Source organism: Calypte anna, chromosome 6 (genome assembly GCF_003957555.1).
Source record: "Calypte anna isolate BGI_N300 chromosome 6, bCalAnn1_v1.p, whole genome shotgun sequence".
In the NCBI taxonomy this organism is placed as follows: Eukaryota; Metazoa; Chordata; class Aves; order Apodiformes; family Trochilidae; genus Calypte; species Calypte anna.
Genome location: NC_044252.1, coordinates 23089313 through 23103508, shown reverse-complemented (window position 1 = coordinate 23103508; position 14196 = coordinate 23089313). Strand labels below are relative to the sequence as shown.

At 42.3% G+C, this 14196-nt stretch overlaps 1 protein-coding gene across 2 annotated transcripts in view; it reads left to right on the top strand.

The window, feature by feature from the left end:
• SH3PXD2A (SH3 and PX domains 2A) overlaps positions 1-14196 on the top strand; it is a 61507-nt gene that overhangs the window by 35784 nt on the left and 11527 nt on the right. For both annotated transcript variants that reach the window (XM_030453649.1, XM_030453648.1), the window contains one exon: positions 3934-4017. In XM_030453649.1, the coding sequence (XP_030309509.1) occupies positions 3934-4017 (84 nt within the window). The remainder of the gene's footprint in view (positions 1-3933; positions 4018-14196) is intronic.

The following is a 14196-nucleotide window of genomic DNA, read 5'->3' as shown; positions in this document are numbered from 1 at the left end:
TGATGTGGTCTCATTTTATTAAAGTTGAGATGCCATTTGTCATGCATATGTATTTAGCTGCACTGTTTTTTTGACTAAAGCTGCTTGATTCAGATTCCAGAAATGGAATAGCATAACCTCACATATTCCTCTGTTCCATTATGAAAGACTAACCACATCTTATTGGACTTCTCATGTAGCAACTGTGTACACAGGACACTTTTATTATGATTTGCTCCGTTGCAACAAATATTTTACTAAATTTCTAGGTGCTCTTGATACAACACTTATGTAAAACGTATGTGGAAACTCATCTGACCTTTCTTTAGCACAGGAGGGAGTCTTAAGAGATGTGTCTGGGTGACCATCTGCCCATTAAAATAGTACACAGGCAAAACATAACTTTGTGCTGCGCCTCAAGGGCGACATCTGTGGCTTATTGAAATCTTTGGCTCTGTAACTCATTTTTCCCTGCTCAGAGCTACCCATATCCTGGGTCACTTAGGGTTTAGAGACAGACTGGCTGTAGACTGACAGGCCAGGAACCAGTCTGGAATGATGCAACATCTTAGCAGATGCAAAAGTTTCACTATTAGAAAAGAACAAAAACTCACTGCTTTGTTCTGAAAGAGTTGAAGAATGCTTTGTCTGTTGGTCTGTAGCTTCCTTCCTTTTCCTGACTCTTAAGTATGATACATACTTGAGAGCCTTATTGTTTAAACTGCTTTCACTTCAAGCTCTCCTTCATCTCTCACATTGACCTCTGTAGTGTACTCTGCACAAGGCTGTTGCCACACAGCAGTCTTTCCTAGGTAATGGAAAAATCCATCAAATGTTCCTTTATCTTTTTCCTCTCTTTAGTTGATTACACTGCTCTCCTCAGCCATTGTCAGCAATCAGGCTCCCTGTCTTACTCCAAATCCAGATACACTGAAACCTGAGACTGTTATTCCCTTTCTGTTCTTCCATCTCAGTGACAAATCTAACTGCATTACCTCCACAGCTGCTTTGATGTGCCTCAGCTTTTGCTTGGTTTTCAGTAGCTCACATAAGCTTAGAATTATTTTGTTCTTTGTTTGTCCTCCCTCCGGTTCTTCTTGGGCTACTCTTCTCTGAATGGTTATTCCAGAAGAGAAGAATGAACTCAAATTCACTGTTTTAAAGGAAAGTGTATAGAAGTGAATATCCTTACACAGAAAACTGCAAACTTTCAGAAGGCAGGAGAAAAGGGCTTCAATATAACTGAGGAGGAAGGCCCTTTAAGTGGATTAAGAGCCCTAGCCCCTGGATTTAGAGTTCATACAAGTTTCAGACTGACTCCTGAAGATGTTGACTTCCAGCAGCTGTGCAATCTGTGTTCTGCCTACTTTGAAAGGGTAAAACAGTAGTGTACAGAGCTTTCTGTGTTAGCCTCTTTGCCCTCTCCATTTGCAGTGGAGCTGCAAAAAGTCTGCGAGTCAGGCAGACCCAGAGGTCTGCTGTCCTGTGGCAGGCCTTTGTAAAGATAAGGAGTTGCTGAATGCAACTTACTAGTAATTCTGCCTCTACATATTTCCATGTGTCTCTGTTTAAATAGTTTGTTCCTTGAGAAAGGCAAGAGTGTTTCCTCCTTGTGTCTGAGCCTGCTCAACATCTTTTGTCTGGACAAAAGCAGACAGTTGACTGCTACCTGGGCCTGTATTTAGACCAGCACCATCTTACAAGGCTTGGAAAACACTGAGAAAGTCATCTTAAGAAATATTTGCAGCCACTGGAGCTGTTATACTAAATATCTTTAAATGGTCTCTGGAAAGGCTTAGATACTTGTTGATAAATAACCTTTCTGATGACTAACTGTGGCATGACCAGCCAAGTCCAAGTCTGGGATCAAACGGCAAAATTCAGAATTGTTGAGGAGAAAAGTTACTCATATAAAAGTATATTATTGATATAAAATGGCTATTATTGAGAATAGTCATATGTTATGAGGAGGACATGGTGTGGTGGATGTGTGTGACCCACTGTGTTCAAGGGGTGCTCCTGGATGGTTGAATCCTCTGAACCCTTGGTGTGAGCTAGGAGCTGTGGGTGACAGCTCTGTGCTGACACCTGAAGCAAGCTTCTCTTCCCTTCACACCCTACTTTCCTACAAACCTGTAATTTCAATGTCTTTCAATTCCTTCGTTTTTGTATAGAAACTTCCTATTGCTGGTAGCCTTTACTATGAATTTAGCTTTAGCTTCTCTCTGCTATAATCTATACATCTAGTGAGGTGTCCCATGTTGCCTCTTGTGTAGTGTGTGTAACCAGCAGTCTAAATGTCCTGTTGATATTGGAGAAAGCCACCAGGTTAAACCAATTGGCAAGAAAAACACTGCTATGTAAGGAAGGAAGACAAGTAGTCTGGTTTGCCACCATGGGCTACCAAGAGGATCGCTGAGTTCCTTTAGCCAAAACCACAGTGATCTATAAACTTGAAATCCAGCTCCTCTGAGAATTAATGGTTCTTCTCTTCTTTGACCCATATAGGATCAAAGGGAAAGTACAGAGTACCACAGACTAGATACTGTGTCTATTCAACACCACTCATCATACCTTCACTTAGGGTGACTAGGGAAGGTTTAGACATTAAGCAAAGCAGAAACTGAGAAGAGTGAATTGCAGAAGTCTGGTCTAAGCCCCTGAGAGATATGAAAGGCAAAAAGGGAAACACCATGTTTTAAGGATGTTATCTATTTTTTAAAAAAACTTTTTAAGCTATTCATTCCCCATTCAAATGATTTTCTTGTGCCTGTCTACAGAACATAGTTATGGAAAGCAATGATGTCTGGTTTCATACGGGTACACTCCCCAAATGGGTGTACATGAACAGACTCACTAACCAAATGGTTGTGTTTGAATCTTAGCTACAGCTTTAGGTTTGTTGCAGCTTTAAGCATCTTGCCAGCAGTTGCCAAACTGCATGGAAGCCCTTGAATGGAAATAGGAAAGTGCCTGTTTCTTGTGCCAGTCCGAGGTTTTCTGTGTCATTCACACTTTCACAAGCAGAAGGAACCAAGTACAGTTCTATGTATGCGAACCAAAAAAGAAGTGGTGTCCTCTGTGCACAGCTGCTCTCACAATACCATTTTCATAAGTGTCTTTTTTTGTTTATTTTAAGCATAAATTATTGTTTCAGTGTGTAATTCTCAGGTCTGTCCTGTTAGCTTCTTGAGCCTGCTCAGTAACTGCATGATTAAGTTTTTCTTTCTATTTGTAATCAATATGTTAGAAATTTGTATCATGAGAATTAGGTGTGGCAGTGATTGTGAGTCACATGTTGCAAGTAAGGAGACAACAGACACTTTTTACTTGGGTTCTGAGTGCTGCTGTTACAAGAGAAGCTGCTTTTACTCTTTCTCTTTTTTTTTTTTTTTCTCCTAGATTTTTCTTTAAGTGAGAATTTTTTAGAAGGTTTAGAACCATGTTGGGTTTGCTGTCATGTAATAGACTGAGTTCTCCAAAGATCATGGAGCCTAACTAGGAAATGAAACAGCAATGATGCTGATCTGTCATAGAACCATGGACTGGTTTGGGCTGGAAGAAACCTCAAAAGATCATCTAGTTCCAGCTCCCTTGAATGGACAGGGACATCTGTCACTATACCTGCAGCCTACTTGGACAAATGGTCCTCAGTTGTACACTTTGTTTCGAGGTGTGTGTATGGATTTGTGTATTTTTTAAGGAAAGCTAATGGCAATGGTGGCAATTTGTGACAGTCCTAGATGATTAATGTTGCACAGGCTCAAGAAGCTAACTTGTTCCATTGTACTAAAACAAACTTTCTGCATCCCACCTAACCTAACCCATTCCTGATAACAAGACCAGTGCTTGTAAAGACCATGTTTTGTCTATTTTGTTTATTCCTCACCCTCCCATCATATTTTTTTGTTTGTTTTTTTGTTTTGTTTTGTTTCCATCCATGTTCCAAACTAGTTTCTAAGCGGCGCAAGGCTCACCTGAGACGCCTGGACCGGCGATGGACACTGGGCGGGATAGTCAACAGGCAGCAGAGTCGAGGTGAATTAATAGCTCCCTGTGGCACCAGACCCTAAGAGTGCATCAAAAACCTCACTGCAGCTTCAGCTCTTGTGCACTGGGGTTAGCACCTTTGGCACTCTGACAGAAAGAGGCCAAAGCTCCGGAGTTCAGATGTAGATTTTGTACATGACAGCTTGAGGGTGTCTGGGAGCCAGGGTTAGGCACCCTAAGACCTGGAGGCTAATAACCAAGATTAACTCTGCAGCTTGACTCCTTGAGCTGCCTGGAGAAGCTCACATTGGTTGTGTTTTCACTTTGGGCTTTGCTGGTTTGACAGGGAGCAGGGTGGTGTTGGAGGGGAACACCCTGTGTTTTGAAGCTGCCTTTGGGTAAAGTCTGTGGAATCTTCCAAACCAAGCATGCATGAGAATCATCTTTCCCAGAGTGAAGGTGCCCCTTTTCATCCCCTTCTTGAAAGCTTGTCTGATGCAGTACTTGAACTTGAAAAGGGAAGGGGGTGGGGGGAAGCAGCATTTGCACTTCTGTGTAACTTTCAGACAACCTTACTGAGGGGAGTGAACCAAATGTAAGCAGAAGCTTCCCACTTGAGGAAAAGGTGCCTTTTCCTACTAGAGAGAGAATGTACTTTTTAGGTAGCAAATTTATCTTCTGAATTTGGTGTGTGGATTTCTGTGTGCAGACCTGTGTGTGTCAAGCACATAGAACTTTTCAGTGATCTTTTGCCTTTGACTCAAAACATTATCGAGGAAATGAAAATAACATGAGTTCTTTCTAGTGTAGATTGACACTGCAGCTACTGCAGAAGATAAGGTCTTGCTTTTTAGCCACCAAATAGACCCTGAAGGCAGCAAAAAAACCTCACCCATAAGCACATATGCTGTCTTGTGCTGGCTTGTGAAAAAGAAGTTGTACTTATTTCTGTACCCCAAAGCTTTGGGAGCTACTTATTTTGCATTGTTAAACTCCTGCAGATATCACTTGGCAATTTAACTGGGAGAATTTCTGTGAATCAGTTTTTTAAACTATTTGTTTACAAACATATCCTTTCATATTCATACAACATTGCAAAAAACCCTCCATAAAATATTAAGCTTGCATAAGTCCCTTAGCATATTCAATTGGTGACCTAAGCTGCATTCATAGGTTTTCCCTCTTGAACTCTTATGCTCACTGTTTGCATCTTCTCCACACGTGTCCTCTAACTAGTGTCACAGTGTCTTCCCTGGCAGTCTTCCACACCATAGGCTCCCATAGCCTCTTCCATCCCTGTCTTTCTCTCATTTCATAACAGTTTCTCCACATTAAGCCAAAGCAATGCTGGGGTTTTGAGTGTGTTGGGAGAGTATTTGTTTTATCTCATACTAAATCTCAGTGTTCAGAAACTGTAGCATCTCAAGGTTTGGGACACCATGGCTGAGCTGTATCTATAAGCTCTCTCTAAGGCATTTTAGCAACAGCTAGTCAGGCTGACTGAGAATAAGTAGCTTAATGTTATCTAAAACAGTAGTTTAGGCAGCAGCTTTTACAAGAGCAGACTCATTGGAAGTAAAGAAAGTTATATGAATACCTGGGGACAGGTTGGAGACTGTGTCTTCAATATTTGGCATAGCTGCAGCCTGTATGGACATCTGCCCCTTCCAAACTGCAATTGTTGAAACTAAGAGTCTTCTTGGGTGTCTGGCCCACTGCTTTCTAACAGATCTCAGTTTATGTGAGGTCAGGAGAGATTTATTTTTTTTTCTCCCTTCTTTCCCGCCCATTCCAAAAGTCTTCTAACAAGGCCAAATTTGGGTGGGTTTGCACTGAAATGACGGAATGCATGAAGTGTACACACGCACACCCCCCACCCCCCGCCAACCTTCAAGTCCCTGCTCCAAAGCACAGAACTAGAGCTGCTCAAACAGGAGGTCACCAGAGTTGTTCAACACAAGCAAAACATCTTCCCCTCCCCCACATGGCCTCTTTCTTGGAAATAAATTCAATTAAATATTTTGGCTGAAATTCTTCCCTCCCAGAGACATTCTGCTTGAGATAATCCCTGCTGTTGGAAGGGTTAGCTCCAAGAGTTCACTGGAGTTTAAAAGCAAGTTGCAAAGGATGCTTCCCTTTATATTTATGTTTGGGTGCCACTAATAAGTATTGTTACTGATTAGGTCTATAATAAAACCACTTAAAGCAAGAACTAAAGGAATTAAGCCTTGCTTCTCAAGGCCAGGATTTTCTAAGTGACTTAGATACTGAAAATACTGGAAAAGCCTGAGTGCAGAGAGGAGAAGGGTGTTTGCTTCTGGTACAGACTGCCTAATGGGGAGACTTACCAGAGGTAACATATGGCTTATTTATTTCTACCCTCTCGAAAGCCACTTGAAGAGGCTGAGCATCCCTTCACTTCATATATATGGGAGCAATGTTACCATGTCTGTGAGTAAGAAACATGACAGACAAATTATTGAATATTTTAAGGCTGAAAAAAAAAAATACACAAAGAGAACAGCTGTAGTCTGTTTCTGCAACAAGAAACAGATGACATTTGTTGCTGAACTTTTATCTTTAAAATGATCCATAGTGTGCCCAAATCAAGAGATTTGTGTTTCTTATGTAGCTGCAGAGCTGCTTTTCTTTGTTTGTGGGTCTTTTGATTTTTGTTTTTTTTTTTTTTTTTAAGAATGGTAAATGTTTTTAAATGTGGACCATTTTCTAAATTTTTGTCTATACTTTACAAAACTCCAATAATACAGATATGAATTGTGAGGAGAAGCCTGAATGTAGTTTTCCTCAATCCTGACATTTGTTAGACCTGCAAGCTGCAGAGTTCATGTTCTCTTGTACCAGGTAAAATGCTTATCCTATGCATGCATTTATTTAGAACTTCCCCTGGAAGATGACTTAAGATTGTTTACAGGCTAAATTCATGAGAAGTTATTTGTGCTATTTACAGTTTGATTGGTGAAAATCAGGCTTTGCCTGTTTTAAATGGAGATACTTGACAAAAGTTATTGCTGCATTGGTTTTGTGCCCAACACTTTCAATTGGAACTATTACAATGCAGGAAAGTCCTGTTACAGTTATTCATGTTAACAACATAGTGACAGCAGCTTTAGACTTGGTTTGTTTTGGTTTTTCCCTCTGCCCCCCTGCCTTGTCTGTTCTCCAAGGAAAGTAGTAAACGTTTGTTGCCCCTTGCTGGTAGAAGAAAGACCATATGCAATACAGAACTGTTTAGAAGAAGAGTTGTTGCTCTTTTCTATCTGCTGGCATGGCATTTTCTGGTTTTAACAAAAACAAAAGAAGGAGGTTGGGGAGAAAAGGAACAAAGGCTGAAGAGCTCGCGTCTGCAGACGAACACATTTGGTAACTGTGGACAATTGTTTTCTCTGCTGAATATTTAGACAAGTAAAACAAACTTCGTGTTGAATTAATACATCTCTTTCTGGAACAGCAAGGCTTTTTCCAGAAGCAGGTCTGACAACAGGGGTGAGGGGTGGAGCGTAGGAGTGGGGGAGGGCAAGCACAGAGTGCTGATTGAAAGGAAAGTATTTTGAAAAAAAAAATTTCTGTGGTTTGGAAGATGTAGGGTTGAGGCTGTTGCATTTTGCTGAGAAATCATTAATTGGCTAATTTTGAGCCCAGTTCCCCCCTGTCCCCTCTTCTACTGGCATTTCAAACAAAGATAGGGTCACAGAAAGTTGGGGGCATGTACAAACACCAGCTGAGCAAAGGAAATTACTGCCTTACTTGGCTGGCTCATGAAGTGCTGCAGATAACTTCCACACTTATTTATGGAGGCAGAAGAAAACTTACGAAATATAGGTGAAGGAGAGGTATGTGAAACGGGGTGCTCAGAACTTGAAGGCAGAAATGTATGAGTGCTGGCCATTTGCCTGGGAGAGACGAGACTGATTATGCAGGACTGGAAACGTACATGGTATTTTAGCTGCTTAAAGGCAAGGCTCCTGTCCCAAATAGTTACAGCCTAAACAAAGGGAAGGAGATTTGTGCATCAAAGGAGCCTGAGCAAGTGGCAATTTGTCATGCATCTTATTAGGACCGAAAAGTTTTTCACAGTGGAAAGTGATATTTATTTGGTCTTTTAAAAACCTTCTAGCGGAGGACTAAAAGTAAGCTTGTTTGGCAAGGCAGGAAATCAGGATAGGTAAGGCTTGTTTTAGGAAGGATTTTGAAAGTTTTAGGTTATTTGATACTGTCAGGAGGAGCCTGCTCAGGATGATGAGGCATGGAGACTTGCAAGAAAGGCATGGAGCTGAGTGGAAAAAGAGTGGATTTGGAGGAGTGGAAATAGACGAACAGAATATGTGAGAGTGTGTAGGAGGGTATTAAAGCAAGGCACAGCACACAGGCTCGAAAATTTAAGATGAGGCAACTGCAATGGGGAGTACACTTGGTAGGAGACTGTCTCCAGAGTACCAGAGTGCTGCTGTGCCAAGAGCAATGTGCTGAAAGGCTGGGAAGGGAGCAAAGGAGACAGGAGGTGACTGTAGTGGCTGTGCGGAAGACATCAAAGGGCTAGATCAGGGCTTGTAGAGGTGAGGTGCAGCAGTGATAGAGGATTTTGAAGATGTTGAAGAAAGCAACTGTTACCTTGGTGATAGACTAGGAAGAATCTGAAGTAGCCAATGCCAAGGAAATCGGGAGGATTGAATAAGGAAGATTTGGAAAGCGCTACCAAAGGTCTGTGTTACAACTTGAGCAGTAAAACCATGGGTCTGCTTTCCTTGACCTGACAGTAAGTATAAATCCAGACAGCCAGAAGAGGGACCAAGTTGCCATCCCAAGACACCTCATAACTTAAACGTGTAGTGTGTGTGTGTGCACAAGCACACGTGTAAAATCTGAAATTCTGGTTTAACAGATGGGATTGGAAGGAGCCTCATGGGCTGTCAAGTTCCGTGTCTTGGTCTGCCAGACAATTTAGGTGCAATCAGGAATGCATGGAGCTTCATCTTAGCTGTTGTGAGGTTCTTCCTGTGGTAGGTCTGGTTTAATGGGTCACCTCATAGGTGAAATGCTATGCCCACTGCCTAAAAATTCTTTGAGATTCCCCTTTTACTAGCAGACAGGAATATATCAGGTGAAACTAAAGAAAATCTGTTTGGGAATATTCTGGTTAAAGGGAGTGTGATGGGACTTAAAATACGTTTCCAACTTAAAATAGGTTACAGAAGATGTGTGAGCCCTCTTAAATTTTTCTAGACTGGCTTTAGATCAAATTTCATGTGGATTGCCTTAATTCTGCTTCCAGCAGTCTCAGAAATAGGAGTCTTTCCTCAAAATTTAGTGAAGCTGCACTGAAACTGGTCTGTTTTAGTGCAAAGTTTTACACAGAGTTTGTGCTGCCACCACCAAAAGGATCAGTCACGCTTTCCTAGCACCTTCCCTTCTCATTTACACATGTGCAAATCCACAGTGAACCAAGCCACACTTAGTGTCAGTACTAACTTCTCCTTGGTCAGGTTAGCTTTAAGTCCATCTCACAACTGAGTCATGAGCTGTTCAAGGAGAGATGGCCAGTACAAGGCAAGACAAAGTAAGGAGAAGGGAATGGTCTCAGTTGTTGCAGAACTAGGTGTGCAGGTTTTTAGTTTTAAAGCTATTGCTGCTTGGGTATAGGAGAGGCTCAGCTTGCCAGAGCACTGTTATGTTGCTGGAGGGGATAGCAAATGGTTGTGTTGATGGTTTGCCTTTTTTTTCTTCCTCCAAATGGAAGGCCATTAGGTGTCGGTGGCTTGGGAAGGAGCAACTGGCTCCCTTGTACTGGGTCTGCTGAAAATAGAATGGTTGTGTGTGTCTGTACAAACCACACGGAATACACAGGTGTAATGCAGGGCATTGTACAGCTCAAGTGCTTTGTCCTGTGTATATGCATATCTCAACTGGACTGCAGCAACCTCTGGTCTGATTGCTAGAGGGAAATTTCAGTTGCTAGAAAAAGCCCTCTCTATCGTATTGTGGGCTGTTATAAGGACATAGGAACTGCTGTCCACACTGTTTTTCTAGTGATACAGATGGGTGTTTGTATCATGGCCTCAAGCCTCAACTATCCTTCTTCAGGAGGCTCTAGATAGAACCAGAATTAATGTGAATCCTGCCTTTCCCTCAGGAGAAGAAAAGGAAGGAGGAGAAAGATTGATACGGAAGTGAGGTTTTGGAATAACTAGTGGGCTGAGCACTGGGCTGCCAGGGTGTCTGGGAGGGCTGGGCAGAGGACAGCTGCAGTGGATGGTATGAGTTTGGTAGTCCAAACAGTACAGAAATTCTTATTGTGCATGTTTTAAATAGTGTCTATATCCAGGGAGAGGGGAGAACGGCACATAGTATTCCTTTCCTTCCAACCTATGTATGTTGCAGTTGGATAATGAATTATGTGACAGACTTATAGCTCTTTGCCAAAAAGACTTAGCTTCTTCGTGCATGCCTTCTTCAGATTTACTTGTGCAGCTGAATTCCCAATAGAGTTACCTCCTTCATTTCAGAGAGGGAGGTATCTTTGACCTGCAAATTAGAAGTTAAGAAATGTAAAAGAAGTTGGCTAATTGAACCAGTAACAGATCTCTGGGTGCCACACATTAAGAACAGAGGTGCCTTTGTGCCATTTTCAGATGGTCTTGAAGGGGACTAGGACTCTCATCCCATTATTTCCAATGTGCAGCCTTTTAGCTGTTGAATGTAGTTAGTAAAGTCAGTGCTGCCCACTTGACCTCAGTGGTGACCTCAGCAATGGAAGCTGCAGCTGGGAAATACAAATTATACTTGTGTTTGCATTTTTTTTTTTTCGCTGGTAATTGTTAAGTCAAAACTCCATGAATCAAAATTAAACACTTTCATATTCTCTGTAGATCTGGGCATACAATTTTGGTATGTCTGGGATTATTAACTGACTGTTGTTTTATACCATTTCCTGTCATGGTATCTGAATGAAACCAGCATGGTATTTCAGATTTGTCAGTGTAACTCAGAGCAGTGTCTTTCTGCTGGCTGATGCTATGTTGATTCTCTCATGAAACCATTCATCTATACTGTCTGTCCAGTAACAATATGTATTGCTCATGAAGTGTCAAATACCTTCTCTTAAAGACTTTGAATAGAAATCTGATCTTTTGAATGCTACATTAATCCTCTTAAGTGACACATATACTGAAAGCTCCACTGCTTCCTCCAGCAATTCTTGGTTTATATGAAACATCCACTGGCTAGAGATAGTCTTTGAGAAGCAAAACAGAATTAGATTTTTGTTGCAGGAGGGCCCATAGCTCCAGAACACTGTTTAAGTTACAAACCTCATGTATGTTTGTGGTATTCCCTGCACCACTGAAAGAAACCAAGTGTCTGTAATCTTGGAAATGGCTGTCATTTTTGCTGTGAAAGCACTTTGCAAGGAGAAATTGTAATGGTAGCTTCCTGGTTTTGATCTGTAGGCTTAAAAATAGAGCTGCTAAACAAAAACATTGTGGGGGCCCTCTTTTCCAAGTGAAATTTTAACGCTTTTGGTTGTCTTGCTTCATGGAAGACATTTTTTTCTTTTCCCTTCCTACTTCCTTTCAGTCTCTTCGCTCCATCTGTGTAGGGAGGAATCATCTGAAAGATACCCTCCAAGACCAGTAGTCTCGAATTGAAAGCCATAAGACTGAAAATCTAAGCAACACAGGTACTCCTGCACAGGCTAGGACAGCGGCATCTCTGAAAAGCTTGCCTGGAAAGCTGCTCATCTATATGTGGAAGGGAGAGAGTAGGTTTGTGTGGGAAATGAAGGGATCTAATATTTGGAACTTGATTGTATTCTAGTCTAGTATTCTAGTCTAGTAGTCTAGTTACTCCCTCACCCCAAACTTTCATTTTCATTGAACGATCAGATTTAAAAATGCTGTTGTAGTTGATTGATGGCCACACTCTCAATTCTTTACACAGAGTCCTTCTGGAGTAGGAGTTTGGAAAGCTCTGTTGAAATCCAGAAGTGAGAACCTCACTTGTGGCCCCCTACCTTGTCCTCTGCAGAAGGATGGAGGTCACATCCTTGAAGAGTGAGACAACACTGCTCAGCAAAAGGAGCTGAATAGCTGCCTTTAGCTGCAGAAGGAATTGCTGTTTATGGGAAGGAAAAACAGATAAACAGAGAAACTTGCTGTAGCAAGGGTGAACTCAGCCTGAGATATAAAGCAGCTTTGGTTTAGGGGAAGGACAAAGCAGGGCCTTCTTCCAGTGCTCAGCAGACACATGGCTTAGCTCCTTATTAATGTTTTAGAAACATCCTAGGAAGTGTCTGAAGCAATTGGTATCTCAACAGTGCTGCAGCTCTGCATACCTGAACTTTCCCTGTGCCCTCTCATCTCAGGCGTAAACTCTAGCTGCCCAGGCAGCACTTCAGTTTAGTGCTTGGGGATTTGCGTTCAGTGAAACTGGACACGTAACTTCAGCAGCAGCCACTTGAAACAGAGGAAAAGTTAGTCCACCTTTACTGCACAGAGCAGAAATGCAGCTAGCAAAACAGACCTGAGACTCTGAATCTGGGTTTCATTAGCCAGATTCATTTGTTTGCCAGGCCCAGCCGTGTAGTGGAATATTTCTGTAGGTAAAGGATTGTATCCTGGTGATGCTAATTACAAACTAGCTAGAGTTCCTTAACAGTGATTTTAAAAAAAAAAAAAAAAAAAAAAAGCAGCATTCCTAAAGTGAGAGCAGGAGAGAGTAGGAAAAGGTTTTGATAGATTCTACCCCCTCAGAGTAAGAAGGATCCAAAGCAATCTGTGGAGGAAACTTGACTTCAGAAATGTAGCTTTGTTGAATTTTCTGCCATCAGATGCTCTGCCAACGTATTTTCCCCCCTTTGTGAGGTATTACCTCTTACTTTGTCTCAGTAGGTTTGGTGATGTTTTTTTATTTCTTTAAAGTTTGCGTATTTCACCCAGCAACAAATTGCAGTTGAGCCACAAAACCCAACAGATGGTTGTCTGTTTCACTCTCTCCAAAAGAGTGCTTCCCTCAAGTTGCTGCAACCTTTCCATAGCTTCTTTGTTTTGCAGTGATCAAGATCTCTGGATGCACTTCATTTCCTGCCTGTTCCTGTGGACTGATAATTTGGATTTGTTCTTGGCCGTGCCTTGTTGCGACTGCCAGTAGAAAGTGCTAGGAAGGCTAGTTGGGGTGTGGTTCATTGCTTGCCTTCCCTGCCTTTGTTCCAGCTACAGAAATTCGTGCTGTTACATGCACTGGAGCTTGGGTTCAGGAGAAGGGTCTGGGAACATTTTCTGTCTGCTGCTGCAGAGTAAGGCTGGTAGTTCACGCTTTGAATGCCAGTTGTGATTTTGAAACTAACTGAGGGAAAGGTTGACCCTGAGTGTGGTGGAAATGCTACAGTAAATGGCTCCTGGTGGATGGAGGAAGATAATGAGACTGTCTGTTCTGCTTTGCTCATTGCCTTGCTCTCACCAAGTCTACTCACCCCTGCCCAGCTGGGAAGGGGATAGCTGATGGAGATTGATAGGGATGCTAAGTTTCTGGCTCAAACACCATACTCGAAATCTAGCCTGTGCTTTTGAAGAATTTATCTTATGTTCTGGCCCTCCCTGTCTACTGCCACCCATGTATTTCTCAGGAGTGAGGTCTAGCAAAAGTATGTTTGCAAAACACTTAATGGCCCATGAAAGCAAGATGCTGCATGGTCTCCAGTCAAATGCAAAATGCTTGCATTCTTTTGTCAGTTTTTAAATGATGTTTCAAGCTCATTGCTGTAGACACACAGTGGTTGAGAGGTGCAAGGAAAAGAGTCTGATGAGCCAACCACTCAGAGTTGGGAAGGATGGGTCCCTTTCAGGATGCAGGGCTCAGGTTTCAGTAACACAATGCTTTGTGCAGCCATGTGCGTGTTCAAAGGAGCCAACTGGCTGGAGCTCCCGCGGTGACGCTTGGCTGATTTGGCAGCTGGGTTGATTCTGTCAAGTTACAGTATGGGAGTGAAGTCCAGTTTCAAATCCTCTCCATTACCCACTTGAGCAACTTGGAGGGGGGGGGAGGGGAGGGGAGGGGAGAAGGGTGGGGGTGGGGGGGGTGGCAGGAAGAAGGGGGGAAGCTCTCTGGAGACTTTAGTCATTTTTGGCATGGAACCACTTGGTGATTATCAGCAGCAGGGTAGTGGCAAGGGGCTGATTATCTATCATGTCGTCAGCATAAATGATCAGTGGGCCC